This window comes from Lampris incognitus, chromosome 1 (genome assembly GCF_029633865.1).
Source record: "Lampris incognitus isolate fLamInc1 chromosome 1, fLamInc1.hap2, whole genome shotgun sequence".
NCBI classification, from domain to species: Eukaryota; Metazoa; Chordata; class Actinopteri; order Lampriformes; family Lampridae; genus Lampris; species Lampris incognitus.
The window spans coordinates 142,240,079-142,261,071 of NC_079211.1; the positions used below are offsets into that span (position 1 = coordinate 142,240,079).

Genomic DNA, 20,993 nt, shown 5'->3' on the forward strand with positions numbered 1-20,993 from the left:
AAAGCCATTGGAAAGCAATGCCCGGTGCAGAACACTGCAGTCTTCTCTGGCTGCTAGTTACAGCGGTGCTTGAAAGTTTGTGAACCCTACAGAATTTTCCTATATTCCTGCATAAATACGACCTAAAACATCATCAGACTTTCACACAAGTCCTAAAAGTAGATAAAGAGAACCCAGTTAAACAAACGAGACAAAAATATTATACTTGGTCATTTCTTTATTGAGGAAAATTATCCAATATTACATATGTGTGAGTGGCAAAAGTATGTGAACTTTTGCTTTCAGTGTCTGGTGTGACCCCCCCCCCCCGCAGCAATAACCAATAACTGCAACTAAACGTTTCTGGTGACTGGATAAAAGCGTCGGCTAAATCAGTGGTTCTCAACCTTTTTGGGGTCCTGGACCCCCTGCGTATTTTTGATCTACCCTGAGGACCCCTCCACCTGATCTTGGGGGAGGGGGGTTGCAATTTGATAGAAACAGTAGAAACTGCATTTTAAATTGCATTATAGCATTTATTCACTCTTTGGGGCAAAAATAAGAGCTTTCAGTTGTAACTTAGATATAGTTAACAAAACAGAATTCTTATGCAGTAACTTTCAGATATATGTAACAGAATTTTTATGCAGTAACTTTTAACAATGCAAACGGGAGCGAGATCTCTTATTAAAATACAATAAATTACACTTGTGAAACAGATGTAATTAGAGAAAAAAGTCCTGTTACCCTTTATAGTTTAGGTAGATAAAGGTCTGAGTCACATTTGAGTAAAATAATCCTATTTCTATAAATGTCATAGGATCTTTTTTTTAAAGATATTTTATTTTCACGGACCCCTTGCAATTACACCACGGACCACTAGGGGTCCGCGGACCCCCGGTTGAGAAACACTGGGCTAAATGACTGTAATGTAACGTAACGTAACTGTTGATCAGTCCTGCACATCGGCTTGGAGGAATTTTAGCCCATTCCTCCGTACAGGACAGCTTCAACTCAATTTGGTATTTCAGTATTATTTAAATGTCAGTATTTTCAAATTAATGACATAATCAATATTTATTGATTATCAACTGATAAATTGTATTTTTAATTTAGGCGACTTTTTGTAGGCGTTACATTAAAACAAAAAAAAAAACGCTGACTTAACGTTCACTGTAATGGGTTTTCTACGCAGAGCGCGTTCCAAGTAAAAACACCGGAATGGCCCTTTAAAGAATCCCGGACCGGATATTGCGTTGTTAACGGCGGTTTGCCGCTTACAAATACGGCATCCGTTGTCGTAAATCCAGCCGTACGCTCTTTCTTGTCTCTCCGTGTCTTTCGTGTGAATCCGACCCCTAAATGTAGGTCTAAAACCTGCGTTGCTGCAGGTGAGTGATGTCTCTCAGTTGACCTTACGCGCTGTGCGAGTTATGGAAGTCGTTTAAAGACAGCTGGTGTAATTATAGCGTGTAGTTGTTAGCAGTCGTCTTCCCGTCGATTTCTTCGACGTTGAGCGATGAACCGGACCTGTCTACCAGCGTTGTCTCCTGATGAACTGAGTCGGCTTCTTTGGTTTTTCTCATCCGGGTTATTGAGCGGGCATCGAGACAAACGCAGACATGGCTGTGCTCTTGGGTTTCTACTGCTGTGTGTTTGGTGGCTCTATATCTCGATAGAGGGACCGAGCTGCAAATGATGTGCAGCAAGTTAGGGCGACCAAGGGTAGAGGTGGAAATGTGCTGACAAGCGAGGAGAGTGTGCTAAGAAGGTGGAAGGAGTACTCTGAGGGGCTGATGAATGAAGAAAATGAGAGAGAGAGGTTGGATGATGTAGGGATAGTGAATCAGGAAGTTCAGTGGATTACCAAGGAGGAAGTGAGGGCAGCTATGAAGAGGATGAAGAGTGGAAAGGCAGGTGGTCCTGATGACGTACCTGTGGAGGCATGGAGATGTTCAGGAGAGATGGCAGTGGAGTTTTTAATTAGATTGTTTAACACAATCTTGGAAAGTGAGAGGATGCCTGAGGAGTGGAGAAGAAGCATACTGGTACCGATTTTCAAGAACAAGGGCGATGTGCAGAACTGTAGCAACTGCAGAGGTATAAAGTTGATCAGCCACAGCATGAAGATTTGAGAAAGAGTAATAGAAGCTAGGTTAAGAGGAGAGGTGATGATTAGCGAGCAGCAGTATGGTTTCATGCCTCGAAAGAGCCCCACAGATGTGATGTTTGCTTTGAGAATGTTGATTGAGAAGTATAGAGAAGGCCAGAAAGAGTTGCATTGTGTCTTTGTAGATTTAGAGAAAGCATATGACAGGGTGCCAAGAGAGGAGGTGTGGTATTGTATGAGGAAGTCAGGAGTTGCAGAGAAGTATGTAGGAGTGGTGCAGGATATGTATGAGGGAAGTGTGACAGTGGTGAGGTGTGTGGTTGGGAATGACAGATGGGTTCAAGATGGAGGTGGGATTACATCAAGGATCAGCTCTGAGCCCTTTCTTGTTTGCAATGGTGATGGACAGGTTGACGAACAAGATCAGGCAGGAGTCTCCATGGACGATGATGTTCGCGGATGACATTGTGATCTGTAGTGAGAGCAGGGTGCAGGTTGAGGAGAGCCTGGAGAGGTGGAGGTATGCACTGGAGAGAAGAGGAATGAAAGTCAGTAGGAGCAAGATGGAATACCTATGCATGAATGAGAGGGAGGACAGTGGAATGGTCAGGATGCAAGGAGTGGAGGTGACAAAGGCATTTGAGTTTAAATACTTGGGGTCATCTGTCCAAAGTAACGGGGAGTGCAGTAGAGAGGTAAAGAAGAGAGTGCAGGCAGGTTGGAGTGGGTGGAGAAGAGTGTCAGGAGTGATTTGCGACAGAAGGGTACCAGCAAGAGTTAAAGGGAAGGTTTACAAGATGGTTGTGAGACCAGCTATGTTGTATGGTCTGGAGACAGTGGCACTGCCGAAAAGACAGGAGGCGGAGCTGGAGGTGGCAGAGTTGAAGATGCTAAGATTTTCACTGGGAGTAACGAAGGACAGGATTAGGAACGATTATATTAGAGGGACAGCTCAGGTTGGACGGTTTGGAGACAAAGCAAGAGAGGCGAGATTGAGATGGCTTGTACATGTGTGGAGGAGAGGTGCTGGGTATATTGGGAGAAGGATGCTGAATATGGAGCTGCCAGGAAAGAGGAAAAAAGGAAGGCCAAAGAGGAGGTTTATGGATGTGGTGAGGGAAGACATGCAGGTGGCTGGTGTGACAGAGGAAGACGCAGAAGACAGGAAGAAATGGAAACGGATGATCCGCTGTGGCGACCCCTAACGGGAGCAGCCGAAAGTAGTAGTAGTAGATATCTCGATGGTGAACTCACTGGTGTGAATGTGTTTTGTTTTGGTGTTAGGTGATGTTAGCCGTGGTGCCTTTTGCCGAGTACGATGGCTACTCAAAGAGTGCTCCCTCAAAGCAAGGAAACTCTTCTCCAGAATTACAACAAAAGGCTTAAGGATGACATCCGATCTATTTTGGACAATTTCACAGAAATCATCAAAACGGCAAAGGTATTGTGTCCTCCCTGTGCCAGTCTACGTTTCTTATGAGTTAAGTCAGTCTCTCTCTCTCTCTCTCTCTCTCTCTCTCTGCCCTTGTTCTTGATGGTTTTGCATAAACCGAGATTAGCATCCGCTCTGTTTGACTTTAAACATTTCTTTTCTCTAGATAGAAGATGAGACGCAAGTTTCTCGAGCAACCCAAGGGGAACAAGACCATTATGAAATGCACGTCAGGGCAGCTAATATTGTAAGTTTTTGCTGACCTTCATGATGCATGATGAGGTACGGTATAATGCTTTGGGACACATGCTGTGTTTGGTTGCATCTTCAGGTACTGCCTTTACTTTGAAGAGGCCTCGCTCTTCAAGCAAGAATGACTGAGAAATCGTGTGAAAGCTTAACGTTTTTTGACATGTCACCTGTGTTTCTGTGGCAGGTGCGTGCTGGTGAGTCCCTGATGAAACTGGTGTCGGACCTGAAGCAATTCCTGATCCTGAATGACTTTCCCTCTGTGAATGACGCCATTAGCCTCCAGAACCAGCAGCTTCGCTCATTGCAGGAGGAATGTGACAAGAAACTTACCTCTCTCCGTGATGAGATTGCCATCGACCTGTACGAGTTAGAGGAAGAATATTACTCCTCCAGGTACAAGTAGGATCATACTTAACCCTCCATAGTACTGTGCCTAGCACCATGCCAGCCTCGTTTTTAACCATTCACTGCTAAACCATACGGGTTTAATACTATCCACCCCTATCTCGTCCCTGAAGCTTTGGTGATGTGGTTATATTGCTTTCCTTTGAATAGTTCAAATGTACCATTCAGCATTAATCAACAAACAATATGTGGCTAATCTCCACTGCATAGCAGCATCATAAAATATATGATAAAATTCATATCACCAAATGCTATACACCCAACAGTGACATTATGGGAATTCATGACTAAGTGCCTTGATTTTGATTTTTCCATGCCTTACTGTGTGTAATGATTGTCCATGGTAGTTATGAGGTCCAAAGTTAGACTTAATCCTCAAAGGGGTATACCACTGAGTTTAGTTACCATTCGTGGAGCAGTTTAGTGTGCATTCGTAAGCATCTACTGTTGTCTCCTATCGTAAAAAACAAGACTAGAAAACAAACCCAACTCCTTAATCTTGCCTCACCAATGCACAAATTAATTTAAAATCAATCTATCAAAGTTTGTGGGCAAAGACAGCAGCACAAATATTCACTTGAAAATTTATATTCCATTTATTGTTCATGTGGAGCTCCATGTATAGACTTCCCAAGTTTCTAGCTCCCAACAGACGTTTGCAAACATTGACTGAACTGACACTTCATTAGATAAATGTGGCTTGTTAAACTGAGTGGTATTCCCCTTTAGATGTGGAGGTCATGGTGGGTTCTCCAGTAGTTCGTTTCAGAACTAAAACCATTTTAGAATTTAAATGACAATCCAAGTGCAGTCAGTGCATGAGATCAAAAGACTTAATTTTATCAGATATGTCCGTTACATCCATGGATGGATGATCAAGATTTATGGCACTTGCAATACAATGTTATGCAGAATTAGGGATTAAATACCCTTTGAAAAGATTACATGGGAAGATTTATAACTATGGAAAAATGTTTTATAAATTTTACATTATTTTTAGTGTATTTATGTACTGATATTTAAAGCAAATATATGAATAATATCCTGTATCGTAAATTTGAGTATAAATTGTAGATGTATGTATAATGTTGATTTCAAAGTCGGGCCTGACTGTTTCCTGTTAACTAATTATTTTAGGTCAAATTTGAAGTTACTAAAACTGACTTAAGTGGAATGAGGGTTTCCAAGGCTTTACTTTCTGCCAAAAGCAATTTAATTTTCTTAAGCTCCGTCCCTAGCCCTCAATGATCCACGCTGTAACTGTGCAGGTTGTGTCCATTACACATGGCACTGTTGCACACATTTGTACCAGTCTGTGTTAGCGATATAGACCTATCACCATTAAGAAATAAAGTAGAGACAAAACTTTGTAGTAGTTTGTCCAATTTGTTCTGTAAGAAACCATTCTGAGCTATCTTTCTTATAGGCCTATTTGCTTTTGCCCGGTTTGAGGCTCTTTTCTACCTCACTGCAGTTGCGCTTGCACTTCTGTCAGCAACTAATCGCTCTTATTTTGCTGAAGTCAAAAGCAGCTACTCACATAGTTGTGCCATTCTGTAGTTAAGTCACAGTGGTGCAGCATAGCAGTCTTAAGGGACATTTCAGGTGTTATTCCATTAGCTGTGTTTAAGTTAATGGAAGTTATCTTCTGTGTGTTTGTGTATATAGAAGCACGATAACAGCACTAGATGTTGAGTCTGTACGCAGAGGGGCTAAGCTTTTCCTTAATGCTGGCTGTTGTTTCCAATGCTTCTGTGTAACCTTTGTCTGTCTTAATTGTGTGTGCCCTCTTGTATTTTTCTATATCTATATGAATGTGCTTTTTTCTGTCTGGGCGCATTTGTCTGCTCCGCTCTTTCTGTGCTGATTCTATGCCTCCTATCGATTTCTGTTCTGGAAAGCTACAGTCAGTGGGACAGTACCGACCTGCCCTTGTGTGAGGCCTACCGGCGACGCGACAGTTGGGCCTCCCCAGGCACTGGCTGCGGGTCTGTCCAGGGTGATAGAGAGGACATCGATGGATCTCCTACACAGGAGACAAACCCCCAGCACCACCTCAATGGACACCAGACTGCCTCTTTAGAGAAACCGTGAAGCACTGAAGAAAATCAGTTTGGTGCACAAAACGCCTCTGAACAGTTTGTATTGGCGATCTACATTAGCTAGTGTTTGTATTGTGTGTGTATATATAGTGTGTGCCCACTAGGTTTTCCACTTTTTTTTATTTACATAAGATGGACTTAAAATAGGAAATGTGAAATGGAGTGGCATCATCAATTTCCCCTGCCTACACGTCACAGGACAATGGCACCAGGGAGAATCATCACTGCAATCACATGATCAATGCTTATTTTCCCTTCACTTACATATCTTCAAGCAAAATTTGCAAATACAGCTTCATATAGTACATGGTGATAACTCTTTTCCCAATATCTAAATTTGAAGCTTTCTGATCATTTAGACTACTTTCAAAAAGCCTGTTTTTGCAACTGTTAATGTTACACTCTGATTTCCCTTGCAAGTTTGCTTTTGTGATGTTACTATTTTCAATCCCATCAAGCTTAAATTAAATTAAAGTACAGTTATAACAATGGCTTTTTCACTTTAACACCAATTCATATATATTTTTTCTGGTATGTAAAAAGAAAAAAGTAGGCACTATTAAGTAGGAGTTCAAAATAGAAATGCAAAATTCAGCTCCTTTGCGATACCAAACATTAAAGAGGAATATCACCCAAGCATCATTCCAGCAATCTAAAACAGTCAGATTATGACATGAGCATGTAAGATTTCGAAGAATTCAAAGACTCGAGCCTTAGTTTTACATTTTTGGGGTTTTAGCAGGTTTATGTTCAAAATGTCATCTGCACTATATCAGAAATCACATTAAAAAAAAATCTTATGCACAACATACTGTACCAGTAAACAGAAGGCAGATGCATGAATATGTCAAGCCTACATGGAGATGTCTGTGAAACAGTACAGGGAATCTAGGTATTTACAAAACATGTATATTTTCCTGTATAAAGCTCACTTTTTGAGGGGAGTTCCCCAGTTAAGAGTACATATAATATATCCACAAATTTAATTTGTTGGCCTTATTACTAGAAAGGTGAAAGCCATGCCAGAGGTGGACAATCGGGATGAGTAATTTGCTCAAAATTTAAGCTCCAGCTCCTCAGTACCGACGATTCATCTTCTTGAACTTTTCATAGTGGTAGTCATCAGTGGCTTTCTCATTGTTGGGACGTTTGCGGTAGTTGGGAGGTGATGCCGCTTTGAAAAACCAGAACAAGACAGAAGTCAGATTTCAGCTTAAAAGAAGACCGAGTCATTATTACTATTTCCATACTGCCTTTGCTTTGTATAGAATAAGCACCAAAAGTAAATGAATTTGAATATCAGAGCTCATCCCATGATGTCATTGCTCAAGTACATTGTAGCTTCACTGCCTGCGTGGTATTGCCTGTAAAATACTGTGTGGCTCAGTGCTTGCTTACCCTCTGGGCCGGGTTTCTCTGTGTCACCCACTCGCAGAGGCCTGGCTTTGGGCTCCTCTCTGTGTCTGTGGTGCCTTTGTGGTGCGTTCACATCTTCGTGATAAACTGGAAGAGGAGATTCACACCGTTGGCTCTCCGTTCACCTCATATTACATAACAGTGACCTCAAATTTTTAAACAGCAACAGCGCTTCGCGAACTTGATGCCACTCAGTAAATTATATAATAGGGTTGCACGATATATCGTTTCAGCATCGTTGTCACGGTGTGTGCATAAACGTTGTATCCAGATGACCTGATTCAACCTTCTTTGATTTTCTTACCTGGATTATTGGGCATGCATCAAGACACCTCATGATACAACTTTTTTCTACAAAAGGAAAACTCGCATGGTTCTCATTTTCCATGACTAGTCTACAAGAGACTGTCTGTCTGATATAACAGAATTCACTCAATTTCGCTCTGTTTGGACAAATGACATGGATGCGTTTATCTGCTTCTTGGCTAGTGATGTGCATATCGCAGTTATAGTTAATCCGCGTATCATAAGCCAAATCATAAAAAACAACATTCTGAGTAATTGCGGATGTGTTGCGGGTGGGTGAAATAATACATTATTAATGAGGAAAGTATTAATTACATTCTCTAAAATGTGTACATATTTTAAGTTTCATTTTTCGTCAGCCACAAATTAGCAGACTAGACTCATTTCACCAATTGCAGCATCCATTTGTCTTAAGTAACAATGGAGGCAAAAAAGATCTGACAGAAAATTAAAAAAGGAAAATTTTCAAAAAAGGAAGGGCAGAAAAGTTTCTTGTGGGAGTGATTTAGTGAAATATTTAACCATGACGAGTCAAGTGCTGGGTATGTCCTATGCACAGATGCGAAGCGCTGTATGTATATATGATAGCCACAAAAGTGGTACCTCAAAAATAGTGTAATATGTTACCATGTCATCATGCTTACATATATATCCTACTGTGAAATAATGGTAATGTGTGATCGGATGCGGGTCTCTAAATCAGAGAAAATAATTTGTTCGGGTGAGTGGTGGGTGGAGGATTTAAATGTACATGTGGATTCGGATGACGTCAGAGCCGATCTGTGCGTGACTATTCTCGGCCGTTGACCCGTGTCATCTGTCTGACTCCATCTCTTCCTTGTACGAATGGTGAAAAAAACACACCGCTCACGGTTCACAATTTCTCCAACACGCCTACAAAATAACCCCAATCATTCTAGAATGATTAATTATTTCCAAATACAGCTACTTCAAGTCATGTGGGGAAAATTCCTGTATTTTTTCATATTGCAATATATATTGCAGGAAAAAAATATCGCATTGAGTTTTTTCCAATGTATTGCAGCCCTAATAAATAACACTCACAGCGGTTGTGTTGGACATAGTTGACAGCAATGTTGGTGGGAACAAATGATGTGCCATGGTCCTTTTTCTTATTTCTCTGCTCTGCCAGGAGCTTTGCCTTTGCATCTTCCGTGTAGATTATGTTCTTGATTTTTGCACTGTAAAGCAAATTGGAGGAACATTAAGTTCATTTTGTATACCAAAAATAGAATTCCTTAATCACAGATTTAAAGCAAACATCTTAAGGGCGCTTCAAATAAAAATGCCATAACTACAGGCGCTCTGGGACTTGTCTACTCACTCAATGCCGAGGTCAACCTCAGGAATCCCACTGAGCATCTGATTGGATAACATCTCCTCGGTCTTCTTAGCAGAGTTGACTCGGATGTTCTCGGGCAGCTCATATAGGTGGTCTTCAGCATTCTTCACCTTTACCTTCTGTTCCTCTGCCTCCACCAACCCCTTCTTCTTTTTTAGCTCTGTCTCAATGTATTTCATCCTTTAGAAGCAAGAGACAGACACAATGAGTTCACATCAGATGCCGAGTTATATAAAATGTCTCAAGTATTCTACTCCCCCCCCCCCTACTCTTTGGCAGAAGTCTACGTGAGGTGTGTCCATACTGAACTACATCAGGATTAAGGCTTGTTATAGGATTTTTTTTTTTGTATTCATTTTCCAGATGGAAGAAACAGTCTAATGTCCTTCTTGGTATTTTTGCAAATACTGTGGTAGTTATATATAGTCACTGTTTCTAACTGTAACCTATACAAACCTGCCATTTTGTTGACAGATAACTATGTGAATTACTACTTGCAGGATGAGTTCAGAAACTTATCACCTAGCTGAATCTTCTTGCTGATTACCTACAAATGCTGTCTACCTATAACAAACAAAATACATTTGATTATGATTCTGCGAACTGTTGCATTAGCTCCCTTAATGGATTGCATATGCAGTGAAAATTGGGCAATAGCCACTTGCTCCGGGCTAACCAGCTGCAGCAGGAATTAAATGAGTCATGCAGGGCAGATGTACGGTTTACTAATTGCCTGCTGCCCAGCCTGAGATGAGATTTATTTTTCTCCAAACAGTCTAAGTGCAGGAGGCACATCCAAACTAATATCTTGGAATGATAACTCAGCCTCAAGCTTGCAGCTTGCACATTTAGCTTAATATGTCACCTTTATTCATTTATGCAGTGAAGTCCCCTGCAATTCAAAATGGACAGTTGTGCTTACAAATTGTTGACTTAAAGCACCCTAAAACAATGGAAAAAAAAACTTAAAAAAAATCTACCTTTAAAATTAAGCATCTTCCTCTTATTAAGGCAACTGCAGTTACCTTGAACCAGTCGCTTAGTCTTGGAGTCTTAAACCTCAACCCCATTAATCATATTATTCATAAGAATAAAAACTACAGCGGCAAGTACAGGCAACAGCTTAACCGAATACCTCAGAGTTAACCTGCATGAGCCAAGTTAAAAATAACGAGCTAAATATATATATATTTGTGTGTGCACATGAACAGGAGAGTTGGTGAATGTGAAGAGTGGGGGGGGGGGTATACATACATGTCTGCATCCTCATCTCTTCTATTAGTTTCGGCGGAAAAAGATGTACCCAGGCTGAGATCTGTCTCGTCTTCTGTCCTGTAAATGAAACAAAGATTGCCTTAGGGGATATAGTACAAGATGGACTTCACATATTTATCATAAATATCGAATAACAATGTGTACAAGGGATAAAACCAGCTAAGGCCATTTACACCTTTACTTACATGTCCCTATTCCTGTCTTTAACTTTCTTCATGTCCACAACCCCGCCGGTCTTTAACTTAAAAGGGTCATCCTGTAAAGAAGGGGCATTGTAATTGCCATATATGTAGCCAGCGATCATTTGTCTCACGTCAGCGGATACTTAATAATTTGTATCATTGAAAACTCAGTTTTACCAGTGAATTAAAAAGAATTGGCATCTTACGTCAATCTCAGTTCCAATCGGCAGTTTCTCCCCGACTAATAAGGCGGTGACACTAAACAAAACGTATATAGGCGACATTAAATCAGATCTCGAACTACCTTTATGTCTCAGAAGACAAACGAATTTTGGTACAACCGATTTTACCTGACACCAGTCTGCCTTTTTCTTAAACTCTGAAGTTCTTTCGCTTCGTCCAGTTTCATTCTGGTTGAGTAAAGTAGAAGGAAACAGAGTTAGTCGAATAAGGTAGCGTTGATTTACAGTGAAACGTTACCAAAAGAAGAAAAAAAACGAGATGGAGCCGTTTTTAGCTTAGCATACGTTTAGCCAAGTTTGGCACAACAACGGTAACGGAGGTAAAGTCGGGGGAAGCCATCTTTACCTTACTTCATCAGTTACATCGTCCTCCTCTACGTCGGATGAGTCCCTCCTTTTTCTAAAATTCTTACCTGACGGCATTTTAACAGTTTACAAGATCTCGGTTTTGCTGCACCACTGTTATGATGCCGCGGAGGGCGATTGGCCGTGGGGGACAAAATAAACCGACGCACAGCTAACTTCCGGTTACAAATATGACAATTTCCGTTTGTCTGATACAACGTTGAAAGATAAGATTTAATTTTGAGCCTCAGAGTGAAAAGCTATTATTCCAAAAATATTTTGGAGAGAAGTTCAATAAATCAATGTTTTTCGTTTTGTGTTAGGAATTTTAAGGAACAAAGATGACTGACAACTTCAGTTCATAGTCATCTTATTTTGCATTGTTTTGTTTTATTTTGTGTGCGTGTTTTTAATTCTATTTCATTCAGTTGAGGAAAAATGAGCCACATCTATGGATGTCAGAGAACATTTTACAACTGAACAAAGACAAAACAGAAATACTTATTTTTGGTGCAAAGACTCAAGAGACAGACTTGCAGCTCATCCCAGCTCTGTCTCTGGAGTGCAAAAGTGAAGCTAGAGGTATAATCATAGACAGTGATCCAAATTTTAAGAGCCACATCAGTCCTCTCACAAGATCAGCCTTCTACCATCTTAGAAACATTTCAAAACTAAGGGGCTTTCTGTCAAAATCAGACTGTGAGAAATGAATCCATGCATTTATAACAAGCAGACTAGACTACTGTAATGGACTATTCACCGGCCTCCTAAAATCAGTTGTGCACGTGATATCTGCATTGGCTCCCCATCAAAACTAGAACTGATTTTAAAATTCTGTTAATTGTATACAAAGCGCTAAATAGCCTTGCACCACACTACATAAAAGACATGCTAATTACTTACAAACCAGCAAGAACTCTGGTCCGATGGCAGTGGTCTTTTAAGCATCCCTCTTGCTAGGTCTAGAGCAGGGGAAGCCGCAGTTGCACTTGATTCAACTCCTTTGGATAACATGACTTGGATGAATGAGAACATTCACAAACAAGCTGCACTTTGTATGTGTGCCCCAAGTAGATGGAACGCCTTGCCTGAGGACCTGAGAGAGGCCCCCACACTGGACACATTTAAAAACAGGTTAAAACCCTTAATTTTTAAAACAGCATACAGCTACGTTTTTGGTGTGTATGTGTGTGTGCGCGCGCGCGCTTGCGTGTGTGTGTTTTGTATATTTTGATATTTATATATTCTCCACTAACATCTGCTGATATGCATATTAATTTTCTGAATTTGCACTTTTGTGATCGAGTTGCAACTGTAGCACGTTGTGTTGCCCCGTGTGTTAAATGTGCTGTATAAATAAAGTTTGACCTGAGCTGACTTTCCATACCAGGTGGTGGCGGTAATGAGCCATTTCGCTGTTTGCCAAACCGCCATTGTAAACATCAACAAGAAGAACTATGGCGACTTACAGACGGGTCGGGAGGTTGTTGGCTGTGTCGGCCAGACTCTCATGGCCGTAAGTTTTCCTATTTGTGGACCTGTGTTAATATACGATACTCTGTTCGGTGGCTCGCCTCTTAAGTCTCGACGCATTGCTGGAATAAGCCATTAGCCGGGTGCGCGTTAGCGATCACGCCGCTAACCGTGGTTCCTCTAGCGCAGTTATTCAAGAGTGACGCAGGTTGATGGGCGCTCGCTGGACGTAAGGTTCAAGCGGTGACGTATGTTTGTTTTTATAGAGACTGCAATTGCGTTTACATACAGTTCCGACCGTCCCCCCCCCCCCCGTGCTGTTGTTTGATACTAAATCCGCAATAAGCGGCCCCCGTTATGCACAACGGTTAAGTTGATATACAGAGGAGACTGGCAGCGTCTGTGTGGGTGAAAATTCAAGGCGCGACGTGAATCCAGTGTTGACCGTTAAACCCATTTAACGTTTCCCTCAAAGAAAAGGGACACGATGTGTCATCATCCGGCTAAAATGTGTTATATACTGTAGCGGATTCAGGGGACAACGCAACCACAGGCACTGCCGCGGCCTTTAACAGAAATCAAAATGGGCTTGTCGTGAGTAGTTTAACTCTGAAAATGATGACACAGACTCGAAATCCAAGGCAAACATGTCGTCGTCTCTGTCAAAAGGCCTGTCCGGGTTATCAGCTGTCGGGCTCAGCCTTTCTTTACACTTGATTTTGTTCCACTCTTAACTTTGTTTTCACACGTGCCCGCCAATCAGCAGCAACACAGAAGATGGAAAATACAAATAGCAAACATCAGAGTTGTTGTGCTGATTCTTAGGACACTAAACTCGACTATACGCATATGTATCTTTGCAAGTGTTTACGCCAGGTTTTACTTAGTAACTTGTATCATTATTGAATACAGCCATGTTAGTCATTTTGGCCGAGTCACAACCATTCTAGTCTTTTTATTTCGTGAAAGCTCTGTTGATATTTACAGATGTGAAGTACTTCCCTATTTTCTTAAAATCACCAAGTTTTACTTGTAGTGCTCAGCCCCCATATTTGATCTCAGCTCTTCCCAAGGTCAGGTCACATAATCTTGCCATAGGCAGCTATTAGGAATAAATCAAAAGCTTCTTTTTTCTAACCTGTTTTCAATCAGCTATTACATCTTTGAAGGTGTGCTCATGATCTCCAAGATCTCTGTAGTCCCACTGGTGGGGTAAAATGTTTGGCAGGGATAAAACCAATGTTTGAAGATTCAGTATTTTGATGGTCTGTGCTGTTAATTTGAGTTTGATGATGTCACCTGCTCCACTTCTTCACAGCACAGGCTGTTGAAATATTGGACTTAAACATTTTTTTTACTAAGTTTACGAAGACTCAAGGTCACATATTATGGTGCTCTTAGTGCTACCTACCACTTAACAAAGGTTAGTTCTGTTGTAACTCATTCCACTGTACCATCCATTGCTTCAAATAAAGAAAATGTGGAGATTATGAAGATACCCAGAAGTAATTGACCTACTTGTATATAAGATTGTTGTACAGACAAGTAGTTTCCTGTATGAAAACGACAGGATGCAGATGCACAGGCCCTTGGCAAGAACGAGGCAATCTTTAATCACATAATATGTAATAACTGTTAGCCTAATATTGGGTTTGTCTGCCATCTAGTCTGCACAGTAACTTTTACTGCTTCTACAACTATCTACTGAAGTCAGAATAAATTAGCATGGCATGCATGAGCAAGTGAGTCACAGCCAGAGTATGTTGTGGAAGGTTGTTTTTTTTTTTCTGTAAATCTGTCCCTATGGCCACTTTTAGCCGTGTTGGCCATGGATGTCAGAGTGCTGGATTACACTGGGCTTCACATAAAACTGGAGTCACAAGGAGGCTGCCACAAACACCATTTTCTGCTGTTCCTGGTAGGTATTCCTGATGTACAAATGCAGCTGGTGTACATAGAAAAGACAGTATATTATGACTATTATACTCCCTATCTTCTGTTATGTCTTTTTCCAGCAAGATCCATGTTCATTCAGACCCAAGACACACCCAATCCAAACAGCCTAAAGTTCCTGCCTGGTCGAATCGTTCTGGAATCGGGGACAATGGATTTTGCTGCTCCTCGTGATGCATTCTGCTCACCCCTAGCCAGGTAAGTGACTTACCAAATACAAAGGTACTTAAAGGGAAAACTAAAAATCAGTTTCACAATTCACACATTAAACCTGTCATATAAGAACTGAAGGAATATGTGCACTCACAAAACTAGTGTCACTGCTTTTAACATACAAAAAAGTGTAGAAAACTAACAAAAAAAGGGGGGGCCTTTCAGAATCAGAAATACTTTATTTGTCATTTCATTTCATGCACTTGCCTACATGGAGTGAAACGAAACACCATTTCCCCCAGCCCACAGCAGTGCAACACAAAGACAAAAACATATCCAAAAACTACAAGAACACATATATCCAAACTAACACATATATCTAAACTAATAAAACACATGTAGCTAAACAAAAAAAAAATTTTTTTTGAATACAAAAAAAATCACTGTCCAGGAGAACGAAGGCCAGCCAGGATGACTGTTGGAACTGCCAGTCTGCGTGGGCTAGCAGACTCTTAATAATAATAATAATATTTAATATTGATAATAATAATTGGTCTCTTAATAAAATGGCTTCGAAAATATAGGTAAGCCGCATAGCACATACTAACGAAAAGGTCAAGTCAAGTTAATTTGTACTATAACCCAAAATCACAAGGTAGACCCGAAAGGCTTTACAATCAATACAATATACAACATACGACATCTTATAGAAGAGTAGCTCACACACTAACATGAACAGAGAAGAGGCTACTCAGATGCAAAAGAAAAAAAGATATATACATAGTGCCCAGCTGAAAAGTGCATTACATGGTCTGTATTCCTTTTCATTGTGAATGAAACTGCAGTGCATGCTAAGTATTCAGCATGAATACTTAGCATGCACTGCACTTTTGTCACTTTTGACTTGAGCTTAATGTAAATAAATTCGTTCTTTTTTGCATCTGAGAATTCTCTTCTGTATTTGTGTCAGTGTGTGGGCTATTCTAACCTGTTTAAAAAAAAGAAAAGAGTAATGCAACATTTTCTGTTGGCACAGATGCTCCTTAAGTTGTCCTTGAATCTGTACCGTGTCCTTTTAAAGCTTTTAAGTTTCTGTGTATATTTACGTGCTAGTACTTCCCAATCAGTAGTTGAACTAAAGATAGTCTTTCCTTTAAAACATGAAAACAAAGAATCAAGTATGTAATTTATGATTTCATACTGTTAATCCAGCTTGTCAAAAGAGACTTTTAAAGACTTCATAAACATCCATCCATCCATTATCCAAACCGCTTATCCTGCTATCAGGGTCGCGGGGACGCTGGAGCCTATCCCAGCAGTCATTGGGCGGCAGGCAGGGAGACACCCTGGACAGGCTGCCAGGCCGTCACAGGGATTTCTGAAATTTAATGTTCAGTTAAAGTACCCCTCCAGACACACGTGCACCTCGGGCTGCTATCATCATTTCCTATGGCTGAACTTTGAAACGTTAGCTAAATACATAGTTTACAGTTTTACTATTACCAAAACTAGCAGCAGCTAGCAAAAAGCTAACTTAGTTAATGCTACTAATAAGTGACAAAGAAAATGTGTTATATGCAGAGATCTTTCATTTGAGTACTGGTTGAGTAAAAGAAATGCATAACTTACATACTGACTCCCGCTCGCTGTTGCAGTCCCAGGATAAATAGTCGGCACAGCATCAGACTTTAAAACGAATTTCTTGTGAAAACCCAGTGACTTTTGCATTAAGTTATGGAAACACTCCTCACTAAAATGAGCATTGCAGATATAGTATGTAGTGTCTACAGGTTTGTAGGCGTGGGAGCCCGATGTCTGTAAATACATTTCTCATCAGTATAATGGGATTTTTTTTGTAGATGGTGGAAGGAGACTCCAGGGTCCGGTTTACATCCATAAACTGCACACTCTACCCTGTTTGCTGTCAGAACTTTCACTATGCTAATGTAGACTCACTCTCTGTACTGACAAGTCCGCTCTGCGCAGGAGGTTTCAGGTTTCTTTGCTCGCCCTGCTTTTGCGTATTAGACAGCGATTGAATTTCAGATTTGTGACGTACCAAATCTAGCTTGCCCAGGGTACATTTGAATGTCGGATTTTAGGGTAGTGGTCAGACAACTCCTCCAGTAGAAGAAAGTGAAAACACCGCTCTAGTGACAAACTTTACACAGATACAAGTCAGTATAGTCAAGGCCAGACATTGTAGGGGACACAAACATAAGAAAAACACATTTTTGAGTGGAGGGGTATTTTAAGTTTGAAATCATGCCTTTTTCATAGTTAGGAACTGAAACATTCACAAGCATTGTAGTAAAAATCCATTACAGTGTACATGTCTGGGTGCTCCTACAGAACAGTTCCATTGCAGAAGGCTGCAGTGAACGTGTAATAGAGCATCCGAGATAAATGCATCTTGAGACTCATTATCTGCCTGGATTATACCTAAAGCAGCAAGCAGCAATAGGCAAGCAAGTTGAATTTGACTAATTGGGAAAGTTAAAAAAAATGTACTCATTGTTTATTATTATATAATTTTCTTTATTTTCAAAGGATAGACCTATTTTGTTGTTATTTACAGATCAGATGAAACTTGAATACAGTACCTTAGTGGGGGGAAATGTGTCATTGCATCAGGAGCAGCTATAGACAAGCACAAGGATGCTGATATACACGGATGTAAATATATGTTCAGCCACTCACAATCAAGAGAATGTAGGTGTGATTATTGATACAAATATGAATAGCTATTCCTGTCCAAAATATGCATTTTAATTTGTGTTCACATAGCTTCATATATCGTTAACGTACTGTGTCAAATTTTGAGGAGGTTATAAGTGTAGACCTGGCATGAAAACTCAGTGAAGCTGCAAATGTCTTTTCTTTTTTTTTTCTCCTTCAGACAGCTATTTAGAATTGATGGGGTCAAGAGTGTCTTCCTCGGACCTGACTTCATAACTGTAACAAAGGTAAATATTAGTCCCAGTGCTCATCAAGTACAAATCCTAACACATAAAATTTGGATTGAATTGCTCCTTTTTCCCACTCTCCCCCTTTAGTCTGATGCTAACACCGAGTGGAAAGTAATCAAGCCTGACGTATTTGCTGCCATTATGGACTTCTTCACTACTGGACTTCCTGTGGTCAACGAAGACAGCACTCCTAGTGCAGATACTGGTAAGGAGCACAACACACAAATAAAACATAAAATCAGGCCACATTACTTTTGAATACAAGGGGTATCCACTTGTCTTTGCAGCTCCATCAGATGATGACGACGAAGTGATTGCTATGATTAAAGAGCTGCTGGAAACTAGAATCAGGTATCTCTTGTTACTCACCCATGGATGAGGAGAAATGGTCGATATTAACAGCTCTGCTTGTAAAGGTGTACTTAATAATCAGGTCTTTTTCATTAAGTCAACAAGAGGTACCTCCTTGTCCTGCCTTATTGATCATGATCTTCCCAACAGGCCAACAGTGCAGGAGGATGGAGGAGATGTTGTGTATCGGGGCTTCGAAGAAGGTGTCGTCAAAGTGAAATTGCAGGGCTCTTGCACCAGCTGTCCCAGCTCTATCGTCACCTTGAAGAGTGGAATCCAAAATATGTTGCAGTTCTATGTGCCCGAGGTGGAATCAGTGGAGCAGGTTGGTCCCTCCATAGAAAATGTACTTAAGATGTACTTGTAGCTTAATTGGTGAAATTCCCCATCAGTAAAGTGGTGCAGTTTCTCAACAAAAACTTTTTTCATATAATTGTGTACATTGGTCTACATAAGAAAGAAAAATATTACAGTTTTCATGTGAAGTATGAGAATTCAACCACATAAATTATGTGGAAATACTAGTAACTCTGTTGCATATTGTCCCCGTGCAATCCTGATAAAGGGAATGAAAACACATCTCATATGCCTGAAGACCCACTGTGACATACATTGTGTGATCCTCTATTCTTGAGTGACTTATCCTACTGGTCATATTGCCAGCCACTATCCGCTCTTATAATATTGAACTTGAATATAGTCAAAAAACAAAAGGTATATAACAATGGATTTTAAACTGCAATACATGGAGGGAACCTGATTTTTTTATTTTTATTTTTTGCTGCCACAGGTGAAGGATGAGGAGGAGGAGGAAGTTGCTCGAGCTTGAATCCAATGGAAATATGACCCAATACACATTCCCCACTAAATCCACCTCTTACTCTATCACACACTCAGATGAGCATCTTAGAGACCTGTCTGCAATATAATAGTGGGAGGACAGCTGCCCTGTTCATCCTAACAAGTTCTAACTGATAAAGGTTGTAGTGGCTTTTTTAAGTACACAGACAGAATTTCAGAGCTGAGCACAATAGTTCTGATGATGATGATGTTAACTAACTGCTTGAGCAATATTCAAAAGGATAATTCTTTTTTTTTTAGGTTGATTTACTTTTTATGAATCAGTCAGACACAACATACCCTCATAGCTGTGCACTGTATTAAACCTATTTATGTAAATAAAGTTTATTTAAGTACACTGTTGACTTCTGTGCCTCAATTTCAATCGCAAATCAATATTGCTTTGTTGTTCCCCCTTGTGGTTATATTATAGTGTGCCAATAATCAATAATTGTTCTTTTTTTTGGAATAGTTTTGATTGGAACTTTTTAAGAAAGTAAAATCCGTGTCTTGTTTACAAGAGAGTTTCATTTGCAAATTGTTCATAATGGTTAGCTCATCAAATCGCAATTATGCTCAAATTGATACACGCTGAACAACGACAACATAGTTTATAGCCTTTAATCATCATACCGATAGTTGCTTTTTTGTGTCAGTGTAAATGACGTTGACATTTTAAGGGCAAACTTCAGTGAGGCGACGCTTTGAGATCTTTTGCACGGGGGTTTGAAGCAGTGGCGCCCCCAAGGGGTGGCCAGGGGTGGCCATGGCCACCCTGATTCTATCCCTGCCCCCCCCCCCCCGCTGGCCCCCCCAGCCACGAGTCGCATATTATGCAGAATATGCTTCTGATTATGCATAATATGCTTCTATCTGATATTTTACATTAGGTGCTGTTCATGTAAATCAATAATGTATAATTTCCTTAACTCTCACATTGACAGTTTTCAACTAGCCTATACCAGTGTTTCTCAACCGGGGGTCCGCGGACCCCTAGTGGTCCGTGGCGTAATTGCAAGGGGTCCGTGAAAACAAAATATCTTTGAAAAAAAGATCCTATGACATTTATAGAAATAGGATTATTTTACTCAAATGTGACTGAGACCTTTATCTACCTAAACTATAAAGGGTAACAGGACTTTTTTCTCTAATTACATCTGTTTCACAAGTGTAATTTATTGTATTTTAATAAGAGATCTCGCTCCCGTTTGGATTGTTTAAAGTTACTGCATAAAAATTCTGTTGTTACATATATCTGAAAGTTACTGAATACATATTCTGTTTTGTTACATATATATCTGAAAGTTACTGAATACATATTCTGTTTTTGTTACATATATCTGAAAGTTACTGCATAAGAATTCTGTTTTGTTAACTATATCTAAGTTACAACTGAAAGCTCTTATTTTTGCCCCAAAGAGTGAATAAACGCTATAATGCAATTTAAAATGCAGTTTCTACTGTTTCTATCAAATTGCAACCCCCCTCCCCCAAGATCAGGTGGAGGGGTCCTCAGGGTAGATCAAAAATACGCAGGGGGTCCAGGACCCCAAAAAGGTTGAGAACCACTGATCTATACAGTATACTACAACAGCATCATAGAATTCCCGAAATTCAGTCATGGCTTTGGGTTTTGGTGTGCCACCCCAAGATTTTCAGTGGCCCCATTTGCCCCCCCCCCATGAAACATTTCTGGGGGGCGCCGCTGGTTCGAAGTCTCCACGCTTTGCAAACGTTTGTATTCGGCTCGCTGTCACTTCGGTTGCAGCAGGTCAGCCCTTCACGGAATGACGTTAGTATTTCCGGCTGCGGCCGATTTGCCCGGATAGTAATTCACGTATTAAG

At 40.5% G+C, this 20,993-nt stretch overlaps 3 protein-coding genes across 7 annotated transcripts; 2 read left to right on the forward strand and 1 right to left on the reverse strand.

Moving 5' to 3' along the window:
• Positions 1–1,269: 1,269 nt before the first annotated feature.
• med22 (mediator complex subunit 22) lies at positions 1,270–6,865 on the forward strand. Of its 2 annotated transcripts, XM_056274062.1 has the most exons (5): positions 1,270–1,370; positions 3,374–3,530; positions 3,688–3,768; positions 3,958–4,166; positions 6,080–6,865. In XM_056274062.1, exons 2-5 carry the CDS (start codon positions 3,408–3,410, stop codon positions 6,270–6,272), a joined length of 606 nt encoding a protein of 201 aa, XP_056130037.1. In that variant the 5' UTR covers positions 1,270–1,370; positions 3,374–3,407; the 3' UTR covers positions 6,273–6,865. The 2 variants fall into 2 exon arrangements, with proteins under 2 accessions (XP_056130037.1, XP_056130045.1); XM_056274070.1 differs by lacking the exon at positions 6,080–6,865 and having other exon boundaries at positions 3,958–5,960.
• Positions 6,866–6,997: 132 nt separating this feature from the next.
• On the reverse strand, positions 6,998–13,014 carry c1h9orf78 (chromosome 1 C9orf78 homolog). 3 transcript variants are annotated; one of them, XM_056274021.1, is made up of 10 exons: positions 12,879–13,014; positions 12,313–12,410; positions 11,173–11,232; positions 11,029–11,080; positions 10,826–10,896; positions 10,620–10,697; positions 9,348–9,545; positions 9,068–9,204; positions 7,679–7,783; positions 6,998–7,454 (listed from the first exon to the last, which is right to left on the reverse strand). In XM_056274021.1, the coding sequence occupies exons 3-10, from the start codon at positions 11,229–11,231 to the stop codon at positions 7,357–7,359; spliced, it is 798 nt and encodes a 265-aa protein (XP_056129996.1). In that variant the 5' UTR covers position 11,232; positions 12,313–12,410; positions 12,879–13,014; the 3' UTR covers positions 6,998–7,356. The 3 variants fall into 3 exon arrangements, with proteins under 3 accessions (XP_056129996.1, XP_056130004.1, XP_056129987.1); XM_056274029.1 differs by lacking the exon at positions 12,313–12,410 and having other exon boundaries at positions 12,879–12,994; XM_056274012.1 differs by lacking the exons at positions 12,313–12,410; positions 12,879–13,014 and adding an exon at positions 11,411–11,571.
• nfu1 (NFU1 iron-sulfur cluster scaffold homolog (S. cerevisiae)) lies at positions 12,768–19,626 on the forward strand. 2 transcript variants are annotated; one of them, XM_056274041.1, is made up of 8 exons: positions 12,768–12,925; positions 14,700–14,800; positions 14,898–15,033; positions 17,888–17,954; positions 18,045–18,162; positions 18,245–18,308; positions 18,459–18,633; positions 19,099–19,609. In XM_056274041.1, the coding sequence occupies exons 1-8, from the start codon at positions 12,867–12,869 to the stop codon at positions 19,135–19,137; spliced, it is 759 nt and encodes a 252-aa protein (XP_056130016.1). In that variant the 5' UTR covers positions 12,768–12,866; the 3' UTR covers positions 19,138–19,609. The 2 variants fall into 2 exon arrangements, with proteins under 2 accessions (XP_056130016.1, XP_056130025.1); XM_056274050.1 differs by lacking the exon at positions 12,768–12,925 and adding an exon at positions 13,021–13,111 and having other exon boundaries at positions 19,099–19,626.
• Positions 19,627–20,993: the final 1,367 nt, after the last annotated feature.